Source organism: Arachis ipaensis, chromosome B9 (genome assembly GCF_059453495.1).
Source record: "Arachis ipaensis isolate K30076 ecotype BB chromosome B9, ASM5945349v1, whole genome shotgun sequence".
In the NCBI taxonomy this organism is placed as follows: Eukaryota; Viridiplantae; Streptophyta; class Magnoliopsida; order Fabales; family Fabaceae; genus Arachis; species Arachis ipaensis.
Genome location: NC_142444.1, coordinates 154,477,464 through 154,490,583, shown reverse-complemented (window position 1 = coordinate 154,490,583; position 13,120 = coordinate 154,477,464). Strand labels below are relative to the sequence as shown.

The 13,120-nt window shown below is 36.8% G+C and overlaps 3 protein-coding genes across 3 annotated transcripts; 1 reads left to right on the top strand and 2 right to left on the bottom strand.

Annotated features, from left to right (window-relative positions):
- The first annotated feature begins 909 nt into the window (after window positions 1-909).
- Window positions 910-2,473, top strand: PNSL1 (PsbP-like protein 2). Its single transcript, XM_016321935.3, has 7 exons — window positions 910-1,138; window positions 1,221-1,392; window positions 1,473-1,549; window positions 1,651-1,773; window positions 1,861-1,932; window positions 2,023-2,119; window positions 2,222-2,473. Exons 1-7 carry the CDS (start codon window positions 1,085-1,087, stop codon window positions 2,323-2,325), a joined length of 699 nt encoding a protein of 232 aa, XP_016177421.1. The 5' UTR covers window positions 910-1,084; the 3' UTR covers window positions 2,326-2,473.
- A 230-nt stretch (window positions 2,474-2,703) lies between these two features.
- On the bottom strand, window positions 2,704-10,440 carry LOC107617807 (ABC transporter B family member 6). Its single transcript, XM_016319677.3, has 11 exons — window positions 9,349-10,440; window positions 8,374-8,428; window positions 8,118-8,293; window positions 7,793-7,993; window positions 7,272-7,531; window positions 6,881-7,191; window positions 6,561-6,781; window positions 6,108-6,448; window positions 5,080-5,846; window positions 4,751-4,992; window positions 2,704-4,438 (listed from the first exon to the last, which is right to left on the bottom strand). The coding sequence occupies exons 1-11, from the start codon at window positions 9,709-9,711 to the stop codon at window positions 3,209-3,211; spliced, it is 4,167 nt and encodes a 1,388-aa protein (XP_016175163.2). The 5' UTR covers window positions 9,712-10,440; the 3' UTR covers window positions 2,704-3,208.
- A 1,066-nt stretch (window positions 10,441-11,506) lies between these two features.
- Window positions 11,507-12,283, bottom strand: LOC107616229 (uncharacterized). Its single transcript, XM_021112541.2, has 2 exons — window positions 11,648-12,283; window positions 11,507-11,572 (listed from the first exon to the last, which is right to left on the bottom strand). Exons 1-2 carry the CDS (start codon window positions 12,281-12,283, stop codon window positions 11,507-11,509), a joined length of 702 nt encoding a protein of 233 aa, XP_020968200.1.
- Window positions 12,284-13,120: the final 837 nt, after the last annotated feature.

Sequence of the window (13,120 nt, the reverse complement as noted above, 5' to 3'; positions counted from 1 at the left end):
ATTATCATATAATATATAGTATAGCTGTATAATTATTAATTAAGCCTTCGGTCCATTTGTTGTTCCATTCACTCGATCAATGGATTAATTCAGTCGCAATATGAATCCCGTGTAAATTTTATTAATTTAGGGTTTGCATTTTAAGTTACATAGGTGATAGGTAAGGACGACTTCACTCTAACTAAATCTATTAGTTATAAAATAGAGTCAATTAAAAGATATGGATATGGTCATAAGAAGTTAATTTCGTGCACTTAACTTCGTTTTTCTTTTAATTTTCTTTTGTGACAACTCTCATGTTTTTTGGGGTGGTGTCTGCAACGTAATTAAGACCAACTGGCCTGGGCCCAGAAGAACCTCTAACATTGGGCTCACTTGTTTTTTGAGAAAAAATGATTAGCCCAAAAAAGTATGGGCTAGCCCAACTCTACATCACACATTCACACTCCCTACGACTCCAGTCACTACACTAGCTTGGAACTTGGAAAGTTGGAAGTGAACATTTTATTGTTATTATGACGAAAAAAACCAAAAAAAAAAAAAAAAACTGAACAAAATTATCTATAGGAGAATAGGGAGAACTTTGTTGCACAAATTTTTATTTTTAAAATATTTTTTTATTATATTTATAATTCTTTTTTCAAATTTTAAAATTTAAACTTAAAATTTTTTAATTATAATACAAGTATTTATTTATTTACTTATTTTTTTGACAAAGATAGAACTTCATTTATTATAATATAAGCATTTATTATGTTAACTAATCACATTTATTTTTTTGATAAACAATAAGGCAAACGTCTAAACAAAAAAAAAAAAAATTATAAAGAAATTAATCAAATTACTTTAGAAAGAGTAGTCCCAATAAAATCAGCATGAAAACATAAGGCAACATTTTTATAAACATTTAACAAAATAAATACACAGTACATGTAGAAGAAAAAGATAAACAAAAAAACATGTTTCATTGTGATATGAGAATGAGATAGAATGAGCCACAAGCAGCTAATCACAACACAGTGTCCGTTATCTCAGTACTGAAGCCTCTAAACCATTAAACCAAACAAAGAAAAAGAAAAAAAAAATGGCAGTCTCCTCCTGCTCTTTCACCTTGGTTTCTCCCTTTTTGTCCCACAAGGTCTGTTTTTTTCATTACATTCAGAGTCCATCTTCTTCATTACCACAACTCATCATGTCTTTAATTCTGAATTTGTTTTCAGTCAAATGATCTCCCTCGAAATGCAGCAACTATACCTTCCAGCAGTGCAATGGACACAACAACTTCCACTGTAGAAAGTAAGAAACAGCCTATTCAGAAAAGAAGACCGTTACTGTTAGGTATTGGAGCATTGGTAGCAAATTTACAACCATCAAAATTGCTCCTTGCTGAAGGTACCCTCATTCATGCACCATAGGCATATATTCTTGAGTCATAGTCAAAGATTTGAAATTACATTCTTGTCCTTGTGCAGAAGTAGTGCCAGACAAATATCGTGCTTTTGTGGACTATATAGATGGGTATTCTTACGTATATCCTTCAGATTGGAAGGTAAGTTTGCATGATAGTCCAATCCAATAGGAACAGATATAAAGATTATGTTTTCCTTTTTCAAAGAGTGAATGAATAAATGATTGTTCATTAATCTGTAGGAATTTGACTTCAGGGCTCATGATTCTGCATTCAAAGACAGATATCTACAGTTGCAAAATGTGAGGGTGAGGTTCATACCAACTGAGAAGAAAGATATAAGAGATATGGGTCCATTGGAAGAGGTGATGTTGCTGCATATTGTTGTCTACAAATCTTTATAGACTATTTTTATTTTGATGCTCAAAAAAATAATTTGTACATTTAAGCAGGTCGTATCATTTTTGGTCAAACATAGATATGCAGCACCAAATCAAAGACCAACAATATATGACATGCAGGAGGTTTTCTTTCACTGATTTTTATCTCTAATCTGAATGAACTAAATATATGATCATGATGAAATTAAAGATAATTTGAGTTCTGAATGGCAGAAAACGGTGGATGGAAAACATTACTATTCATTTGAATATGTGCTTACTTCTCCAAATTACTCAAGTGCCTCATTTGCAACAATTGCTATAGGAAACGGTAACTAACCTGCCATACAAGCAAAATCTCAGTGTTCCATAAAAGCAACAATAGACTCAATCAATCATGTTGCTAACTAATAAGGTGCATTGATTTCTGCAGGAAGGTACTACACGTTAATTGTGGGAGCCAATGAGAGGCGATGGAAAAGATATCGAGATCAGCTCAAAGTGGTGGCGGACTCCTTTCGTCTTCTTGACATCTGAAATGTCATTGCACAATTCGCCACCTGTTCTAATTTTTCTACAGATCAAGTTTATATCAAAATTTTCTTCTCATCTCATTCATATGTTACATGTGTATATAAACTCTTTTGATCTCTCGAGAATTTACAATTTACAAATGTGTCTTAAATATACGTGTTACTTCTCTTTAAATAGCTTAAATGTCTATTTACAAAATGTACAAAGTAGATCATAAAAATGTTTCTTAAAGCTCCCATGTCTTGCTGAATATGTAAGAATTTACTCTCAGCCAAATTGAAAAATAATCTTAAAAACTGAAAATGATGAAGATTCCATGTGGAGTATTTGCATTCATTACGGAAGCGGTAAAATTTAAGGGGCCTCGTTTAAGACTGAGTAAACCAGCAAAAGAGAAAGCTTTTCTAAACTCTCACTATATATGTACAGAGGTTACAACTCATGGACTGAATTTTCTATATAATTTTCACAAACAAGAAAAAGAATACAGTAATGATTAATGAATAAGTTTATCATCTATCCACGCTATAGATCCCCAACTAAGAAGAATCAGCGTTGATTCCGCCACTCTCCTCTTTTTAAGAAACAAATCAATATACCAATGGAGACAACACTGCCAGTCCAAACAGCTTGCCTCCAAAAGAATATGCATACAGCTCAGAAACCTCGTACCAACCGAACTCCTATTTTCAAATTCTACACATCTATTCCTGCTACAGTTTCCTCCTTTCTATGACTATCAGTGCCTAGTGCTAATTTAAGCTTCATTGTTCCCGTTCTTGCCACATGCAAACCTCCACCTGACATTCTTCGAAAATTTCAAGAGGTGGAGTACTCACCAGTCGTTGTCAAGCATAATGTGAAATAAAACTCACCAATCAACCTTCTAAATGAGCCGATGCTGACGCAATGCCTTGCCAAAATGAGGTTGCATCAATCGGACATACAGGCCATTCTTTGCAACCAGTGAATCGTGGCTTCCCGACTCCACTATCCTTCCTCCATTAAGGACTACAATGTTATCTACGTGTCTCATCATTGCAGCCCTGTGCGCTATTAAAATAGTGGTCTTGTTCCCCATGACTAGTGTGTCCAGAGCCTCTTGCACCACTCGGCTTGACTCAGATTCAATAGATGAACTGGCTTCATCCAACAATAAGATAGGCGCATTTTTCAAAATTACCCGAGCAATTGCAATTCTCTGTTTCTGTCCTGGAGTTAAGTCAACACCTCTCATCCCAACATGTGTGTCATAACCATGAGGCAAACTGCTAATGAAATGATGAGCATTTGCTATTCTTGCGGCCTCTTTCACCTCAGCTTCACTGGCATTGTGCCTGGCATATAGGATGTTTTCCCTTACGGTGGTTGAGAAAATAATAGGTTCCTGCTGAACCAGACCAAGGTGGCTCCTCAACCATCTTAAATTATATAGCTTTAAATCCCTCCCGTCTAGAAAAATTTGCCCAGCAACTGGATCATAAAATCTTTCTATCAAAGATATTATAGTGCTCTTTCCAGACCCAGAAACTCCCACAACAGCAATTGTTTGTCCCCCATTGACTTTCAAACTGAAATTGCTCAAGACCAACACTTCTGGCCGAGAAGGGTAACAGAAATCAACATTTTTCAATTCAATGCTTCCATATACATTGGGAGGCTTCACTGCAGAGCTATCATCAGGATCAATTTTAGGTACACGGTCTATAATTTCAAACACCGAGATGAGAGATTTGCGTCGTTTAAGTATGTAAGGAGCCAAGCCAAAAGGCTCCACAAGTGCAAATGTAGCAAACGAGAAAACCATGTACACCTTGAGTGCAGTAGGCGGATGCACATATCCATTATTTATACATGTTGCTGTGTACCAAAGTAGAAGGGCATTGCAAGCGAAGAGTAGAAACTGCGAAAAACCAAATCCAAAACCGATGGCCACTCCATGAAGAAAGCTCTTCATAAATATCTTATTTAACTGCAGCCTGTAGAGCTCCATAACCTTGTTACCAGCACAAAATGCAACAACAGTGTAAATATTTCTAACAGCATCTTCAAGAACCAAAGAAGCCTTTCTGTGCATTTCCTGTATACCTCTTGAAAAGCCAGCAAGCCACAATTTCTGCAACATACAATTAGGATGTTAAATCATTTAGATACTTAGCAAGATTAGATCCATCAGTATAATAAATGAAATTAAATGTAGATTGAAATAAACAATAATTACTGAAAATTACAATGGAACCCCAGAAAAGAGGTCAAACATCATTAGATCATGACATACTTGATGCTAAAAAGGTGAATAAATGAAATAAAACTATTGATTTATATGGAGAAATTCTTCCAAAAACAATGTACATGTGGAAAAGAAATAAAAACTCACCCCAACCACCAGAAAATATAACACTAGAAAACCAGAAATGCAGAGGCAAACCTGTGCAAATGCAGAGATACAAAGAACTGGAAGTGTTGCTAAAGCCACAAGTGCTAATCGCCATTGGAGCAAAACACCAATGAGAAAAGCAACAATAACTGCAGCACTGTCCTGTACAAATATTGAAAGTCGATTGCTAAAAGCTGCTCGAACAAATGTAGCATCATTTGCCAAGCGCATGGATAAATTGTCAGCACTGTTTTCCTCTTCATCGAACCATCCAGTTTCATTGCGTAGCATGGCTGCCATGTTTTAGAAACAAGTTAAGCACAGCTCAGGGATCCAAAACACACTAAAGGGGAAAATTTAAAGCAGAAGGATGTACTCACCTGAAAACATCATTCTCCTGACCCTTTCTGTCATTTTCTCCCCCATAATGCCAAAGTAGAAATGCTGCAAAAAGTTGGCAATAACTGTCACGAAGCCCATGCAAGCAATGACCAAGCACCACTTGTTTACTTCCCCATGCAAGTGATTTGCCTCATCAATTCTATAGTAAGCCGTCACCACCATGCCAATAACATAAGCAAGAAGTGGGTTGAAAGAACCAAAGATAGCAGCACCCGTGCTTCCTAACACAGCATAAAGCCACTCAGCCAAACTAAGCTCAGCGAGCCTCCAAAGTGAGGGTTGCCCCCGATGTCGTGCATCCTTTGTTAGATCCATTTTCACTGACATATCATCAGAATGACTCTCTGGCCTACTAAAAGTCTGGGAATGAGAGCGTTCATTTTTAGGATCAGACGTTAATAGAGGTGAAATAGGGGATTCTGGGTCGGAACCATTTGATGCTTGTCGATTCACAGACTGGACATCAATCTTGGGCAGCTCTGGCAGTCTCATTTCAAAACTGTCCTGCCTTTTTATCGATGGCTCCTTATCTGCACCATTTTCTAGCATCATCTCAGGTGGTGGGCTCCGTGCTTTTGGTGAATCTTGTGAGTTAAAGAAGCCATCCGAAGGACGAAATACTCCAGCAATTCTTTGAAGAGAGGGTGATTTATTCATTTTGGGGGATGATGGTTCTCTCAAACTTTCTGAAGAATCTTTCTCAATTTGGAAAACTCCAGCATCCTTGTAGTTCCGAATAGGCATCCTGGACAATAAGCAAAAGAACATGTGATGTTGCAAGTAAAGAAACCTTGCAAATAATAAACATACTATATGTTAAATACTGCTGTTCGGGGCTATTTAATTGTGTTAGGCGATGGGGTAAAGATGATTCATTTATTGTTAAGGTAAACATTTTCTTAACAGAACTGAGCTCCTTTTATGAAAGAACCATGTTATATCCTCCAGATATGCAAACAACACTATATTGAACAGGAAGTAAGTATGGCTAGATTCAGTATTACACCTTTTGGGAAGTTTTGTGGCTTCTTCACAGCGAAGAAGCTCTGCATATAAGCCATCCCGGCTTAATAACTCATCATGAGTACCCATTTCAACAAGTTGACCTTCCTCCATAACAGCTATATAATCAGCATTACGTATGAGACTAAGCCTTCGAGCAATTATTATTGTTGAGCGTCCCAACATAAGTAGATCAAGGGCCTCCTGAACAGACCTCTCAGCCTCAAAATCAAGTCCACCAGTAACCTCATCAAGCAGAAGAATCGATGGATTCAAAAGCACAGCTCTTGCAACAGATAGTTTTATTTTCTCCTCTTCTGTCAAAGCTATACCAGCCCTCCCAACCTAAAAGATAGAAGCCTCAATTTTCTTAGTGAAATTGGATCGCTAGTAGAAATCCAAATACAAACCAAAAGAAGAGCTACAGGCTCCATATGATCGTGTAATCAGGCTTTACCTGAGTGTCATAACCTTTATCTAAGGAGCTGATAAACGCATGTGCATGAGCTATTTTAGCAGCCTCTACAATTTGATCCATGGTTGCATCCCTCCCATAAGCAATGTTGTCTCTTATACTCAAACTGAGCAATGCAGGTTCCTGGGTGACCAGTCCAATTTGGCTTCTAAGCCATTCCAGTTTCAAATTCTTGATGTTTTCACCATCTAAAAGAACTTCTCCTGAACCACAGATAGAAAAAATAGATTTTGGTCTGAAATGACTCATGAGTCCTATGAATAACAGGGCATGTATGCACTTGAGAATTGGAAAACAATTACCTAATGTAGGATCATAGAATCGCTCCATGAGTGGAATAATACTACTTTTGCCAGAGCCATTTCTGCCAACAAGTGCCACAGCTTTCTTAGCAGGAACAGTGAGATAAAACCCACTCAAGATAGGGATTTCAGGACGAGAAAGATAACTGAAATAAACATTGCGGAACTCTATATTCCCTTGCACTGAAGCAGGGGCACTGCCATCATGATTAAAAGATGAGGATGACCGGCTTATCATCTCAAACAATCTATAAGCAGCTATTCGCCCTTGATCAAATGAGTAGAAATTCGTTGCAGCTTGATTCAATCCCCTTAAATAAAGTAACAAAAATCGTGTTAAAAAAATGTAAAACAAATGCGGAAAAATACACAAGTTGCGAATGAAACTCACAAGCCACTTAGAATCACAGCAAACAAAGCTGTTATAATTTCACCACCATGAGCTTTTCTGTGCACAACCAAGAACTTTCCAACCCAGAGTTGTAATGCACAAGAACATATTGCAAGCCCATATGTAAATCCAAGACCAAGCCCTTGAACAAGACTGATTAATATACCATATCTAAGAGTAGCTTGCAGTGATGTTGCATATGAATATTTAGCCAGAGTTTCATTTGAAAATGCATACAAGGTCCTTATATACGAAATTGCCTGCATCACAATATTATAAATATTCAGAATCAATGGCATAGAAATAAGTGGCGCACATAAACATCACCCACAAAAATACTGTGCTTAGTGCTTACAATACAATACTATAACAAAAACTGTATGGAAGATTTTCAGACAGATTTGAAACCTTCCTCCTTTCCTTCTATATATAGCAAAATGAAAATCTTCCTTTCAATTGCATGTATAAATCAAGAATATAATTAGATTTCGAAATGAATCAAGACTTGGACAATAAATAACCTGTTCAGCAATGCTAGCTGCTTCAGCATATGCATCCTGGATATTCTCAGCAAGCCTATGAAGGAATATATTTGATATTCCTCCTGCCGCAACGATAAATGGACCTGTAGCTAATGTTATCAATGCAATCTGCCAACAATTGATAAAACCAATAACAAGACCACCGAAGAATGTAGCCATGTTATGAATATAATTCCCAACCTGTATTATTAAAACTTAAAAGTCAATAGACATACTGTATGAGACGAGTCTGGAGGTCTCATCTGCAAAGAATTTCAAATTTACAAATGAATAAGTTTATGCAAAATACAAGAACCAAACATACCTTTTCACTAAGTGCAGACTGAATGAGCAGCACATCACTCAATACTTGACTCACGATATCTCCATTATTCCCATAAGTATCAAAAAAGCTCATATCTTGATTAAGCAATACTTGAACATATTTTGACCTAATAACAGCAGTCTGCCGTTCTCCGGTCAAAATCCAACATGAAACCTCTGATAAATAAAGAAAAGTTAGCATTGCAAGATACATAAACACAATATTAAATAAGATAAATTGCTTGTGATTAATGTACCAATCCAACCAGCGGCAAAAACTCCCCCAGCAATATAAACAATGGTTAAAGCCAGCTGCAGAAGAAACAACAAGAGAGGCAGCAAAATTAAATGTGTAGCTATGATGTAAACTGGTTTGACAGACTAAATAAACCAGTCAAACAATAAAACATTCATACTCATAGGTTCTCTGGCAAAATCAGATTTAGAAACATTGCCTATTAGTAATTGTTGGTCAACCATGTCTAGTTTTGTGACTTTTTTTCTCCTTCTCGCTAATTGTAACTGCTCACTACAGTTGAGTTCAAAGTATTTGTATCGACGGAGTGGTGATTCAGGACAAACAAGCATTTTTCCCACATGGAGGAATAGCTACATGAATTAATTGTGCCCTAGACTCCTAGCACTTTAGCACCCGAAAGAAAAAGATCTATGAATAAAGGCAGCAATTTGCTCTCTTCCAATTTCGAAATAGTGTATTTGTGTGATAAAAATCAGTTGCTCAGCTTTCTTAACTTTTCAACTCTACCCACGATTTATTTTCATTGGCAGACGGCTTCATAATTCCATCTCCTCAAAGCCCTAATTATTCCTTATTTGAATTTACTTTAAAATGGCCAAATTCCTATCCCTGTAACTGTAATTATCATCGACGACACACAATTAGCTGGTGAACTGAACCTAATATCCCTTTCTAATATCGGAAAACTAAGGCTAAATGAACAAAAATTAAATGCACATTGACTTATATAAGTAAGAGAGAACAATTTCAAGCACCAGCAAATCCCTTACAGGAAGAAGTGTTCAAATGAGTGTAATCAATTCAGTATTCATTAAAAAAAAAAAAATTCATTGCTCAATTACCTCATCATAACATCACAAGCAGCAAATGCATTTCACAACTAAAGCAAAATCAAATTACCAGAAATGAAAATCCAGACACGTTACGCACAACAAAATCTAGGGTAAGAGCTAAGAAGAGAACGAAACCGAACCTCCTTGAACCTGTGAAACTGGTCATCTTGCTGACGAACATGGATGATTTTGGCAAAGAAATGCAAGTAAACGACGAGAGCGGTGCCGTGAGCTGCGGCGGCGACGGAGCCGAGGATCATAAGGAACCAGTCAAAACGATCGGCGCAGGCGAAGAGGCGGGAGAAAGGCACGGCAGCTGGCGGCGGCTCAACCTCCTCTGGCTCCTCGATCTCCTCCTCCACCTCAACCTGCTGCGACGCCGAAGTCTCGGCACCGGGATCAATATACGGAGACGGCGACTCCGGCGGCTCCGAAACCTCAGACACCGGAGTGAGAGGCTGTATGTGCGGCGGGGACCAACCGAACAGCCCTCTCGATACCATCACGCCCTCCGATCCCTACTCAGAATTGAAACGAGTGACAGATCCACCGTAATTCACAAGGCGAAATTCAACAACACTTGAGCTATTTGAGAAAACGACGTCGTAATTAAACGCCGCACCGGTAGTTGTGTTGTTCCTTTAAGGTGACGGCGAGCTGTTTGACTCGGTCAACAAAGGCTTACGGAAAAGTTAAAACTTAAACATCTTCTTAAGCACTAAAAGCCTTCCTTCATTTTCCTCCGTTTTGGTTTCCATCGCCGCCGGTAAAACCTCTATTATTTTATTTTCTCCGGCGTCGAAATCTTTTTCCGTTTGATTTCCTTTTCAATTTGTTTGAGATTGAATTGAATACTTGAATCACGGAATTAGGAGGAGGATACAGTGAGTGTGTGCTGTGAAATTGTGATGGCATGCATGCAGTTGCAGAGCTGGAAATTGGACCCTAGGGGCTTTTTGGTAAAATTAGGGGCAATGATGGTGTTGGTAAATGCGTGAACAGCTGGATGATGTGCAGCGGAATTACGTTGAAGCCCCTCCTTGGAGACGTTGGAGTGACACGTGTGAAATGCTGGCGTGCTATGGTTTTTTGGGAAAAAGGGAAAAGAAGGAGCTTTAAAAATGGAGAGCGCTTTTGTCATTGGGGTAGTGAGGAGTGAGTAGTGAGGAGAGTGGGGGCATCATTTGGTGGGAAATAAAATTAGAGCCCCCTTTTTTTTTTGTTGTGCCAGTGAATTTCCTCTGTTCCTTCTTTCCTTTTTCATGTGATCTCTGACCTATTTTTGGAGTTTTATTATTTTATTTTCAATTCTATGAGGGTATGGTTTTAATGAAGTTAGGATCTTAGTCTCGTGCGGGTCGTTTATTTTTATATATCTAACGAAGAGGAAATTTCATGTGACAAGACCTTTGTTGGTACATTTAATATGCTCATTTGTTTCTTTAACACCAAATAATTCATTGCATAATGGTATAGGCTAGAATTTGCGGTCCATTTAACGAATCTAACGTGTACAGAGTTGGAAAAGTATATAAGCATAAAATCTGATACTATCTTATTATCCATGTATAGTACTTAATGAAACGTTCGCCGAGTAAATTTGACGTTTTAAGATTGAGGTTACTTGATTATAATTCTTTGAAATCCAGGGTCAATTTTTGTGATCCGTGTTGTAAGGGAATAAATAATAAAAACATAAAAAAATATCTCATTATAGACTATAGTAATGCATCTCAAAAGTCAAAACAATTATCAGGGATCTTTTTTTTTATTGAAGTGGGCATCAGGACAGGTTTTTTTCCCTTCTTTAAAAAACATCAGCCCTTTAATGGTATCACTGAAGAAGGCCCGAAGAAAACATAACAACCCCAAAGATGTGTCACCAAAATCTTGTACCACTTTTGGACTTTTTTGTCCTCTATGGGCACATTTGTGTTTTTTATCGGCCTTCAATAATTATGAGTTTTTGGTACAATAATCATGGCTTATGCTTTCATATTTCAGAGTTTTCGGATCAATACAGTAATTATTCAAAATAAATCACGTAAAATAAATATGATTATAAAGCATCAAGGGAAACTACAAAAGATCTCACCAAGCACTCAAAAGTCAAAATTCATGAAACGGAAAGCTGCATAAATAATAAGAGACAAACACATCCTAAAACAAAGAAACGCAGTCTTAGTATTAATTTTAAGCAAAGCCAACAAAAATCAAAGGAGATAAAACATAGTGAGATCGATCTCATACTAGATATTAAACTATATATTAATTTAAATTCTTAAGATCCCAAATGCATCAAGCTAAGAAAACGGTTGTGAGAACCTTCTCAGACTCCATGGATGCCTTGAGTAGCTTTAAGCCCTGTAACACATTAAAGGTTATATTAGAAAGTTTGAACAGGTTAAAATGAGATGAGTCGTAGTGTAAGAGAGAAACCTCTTTCATGCCAAGCTGAACAACGGTTTCTTTCAAGACACCAACATCCTTGACATTGAACTGGTTAAGCATGGTGATGCCTGATATGGTTGACATAGGCTGAATGAGAAGATTATCCATGATCATGTAAGTTATTACTTCTTTCACAAACCCATTATTGCTCTTATTAGGTGCCGCCGTGGCCGGGGCTTCACCCTTGATATAGTTGACTTTCGCAGTCATACGACCAGTACGGCACGCGGCACAAATAGAATCGTACACATCTGTTACAGTATAGGAACAACTTTGTGAGCACCTGAACAACTTTGGAGTCATGTTGGAGTGGTTTATAGCAGCTGAAGGGAGGAGGCCCGAGATGGAAGGTGAAGAGCCAAGAATGGCTGGATTAAGGATAAGATCCTTAGATAGGTTTGGTTGCATGTAAACATGGTTGAGGTTTTCAACGCTAGAGTAGAGATTCCCCAAGCAACCAACCACGGCTTCCTTGGTTAAAAGCTTGATGACGGTAGCAAGTGGCAACTGAAGCAAGGTGAAGAGGAAGTCCACCACTTCCTTAGAGGCTTCTGCAAACAGCACTTTCTTATTCTTTGAGTCTAGCAGAAGCTTCAAACTCAAATTACTAGTATTAGTCGTCATTCTGAGGGTGAAAGTGAATGATAAGGGAAACCAAGGGCTATATATATAAGAGAGATTTTCTTGGTTGACGAGTGGAATGATGAAAAGTGGTTTCTTTGTGTGGCTCGAAGAAAGAGTTAGTTGAAGGTTAATAAAGATGAGAATCAGGATTAATGTTCTTTTTCTTTTAAAATTAAATATATTTTATTGAAAACAGTAAATTTTTCATTTATACAGAAAACAAGCAAGAAAATCTATATACATATATAGGCAGAACTGCCAGTCTGCCGCTGGCTGGTTGGATACTTGCAGGGAAGTTGCATGGGAAAGGTTTAGCTCCTATGGTGAGTTTCTCTTTGATTTTTTTCTGACATATAGGAACTCTAACCATTGGAAGAGAGAAGGAATGAGTTCCTGCACAAGGATCAAGGTAAGGGAATTTTCTGACATATAGGAACTCTAACCATTGGAAGAGAGAAGGAGTGAGTTCCTGCACAAGGATCAAGGTAAGGGAGTCCCTCTAAGCAGGGACTCAAATTAACCAATAACAATTTGTCATTTGGCAAGTTATTATAAAAAAATAATAATATAAAATCTAAAATAATTAAATAATTAAATAATAATTAAATTAGTAATAATTATAATAAAAATTATATTAAATAATTATATTTTTATTTAATTAATAATTTATATTAATTATTTAAATAATAATTAATTAAATAATTAATTAAATTAAATAATTAAGTTTTTATTTAATTAATTATTTATATTATAATTAATATTGAATATTATTTATATTATTATATTAAATTATAATTAATTAAATTTACTTACATTAAAAAATTAATTTAATTTTTA

What these genes read in the sequence shown, in the direction of transcription:
- LOC107617807 (XM_016319677.3), bottom strand. Translation starts at nt 9,711, where the DNA reads ATGGTATCGAGAGGGCTGTTCGGTTGGTCCCCGCCGCACATACAGCCT. An exon ending in AGTCTGCACTTAGTGAAAAG is followed by an intron (nt 7,994 to 8,117) that starts GTATGTTTGGTT and finishes TTAATAATACAG; the next exon opens with GTTGGGAATTATATTCATAA. An exon ending in ATAAAGGTTATGACACTCAG is followed by an intron (nt 6,449 to 6,560) that starts GTAAAGCCTGAT and finishes TCTATCTTTTAG; the next exon opens with GTTGGGAGGGCTGGTATAGC.
- PNSL1 (XM_016321935.3), top strand. Translation starts at nt 1,085, where the DNA reads ATGGCAGTCTCCTCCTGCTCTTTCACCTTGGTTTCTCCCTTTTTGTCC. An exon ending in CTCCCTTTTTGTCCCACAAG is followed by an intron (nt 1,139 to 1,220) that starts GTCTGTTTTTTT and finishes ATTTGTTTTCAG; the next exon opens with TCAAATGATCTCCCTCGAAA. An exon ending in TATATCCTTCAGATTGGAAG is followed by an intron (nt 1,550 to 1,650) that starts GTAAGTTTGCAT and finishes ATTAATCTGTAG; the next exon opens with GAATTTGACTTCAGGGCTCA.
- LOC107616229 (XM_021112541.2), bottom strand. Translation starts at nt 12,283, where the DNA reads ATGACGACTAATACTAGTAATTTGAGTTTGAAGCTTCTGCTAGACTCA. An exon ending in TTCAGCTTGGCATGAAAGAG is followed by an intron (nt 11,573 to 11,647) that starts GTTTCTCTCTTA and finishes AATGTGTTACAG; the next exon opens with GGCTTAAAGCTACTCAAGGC.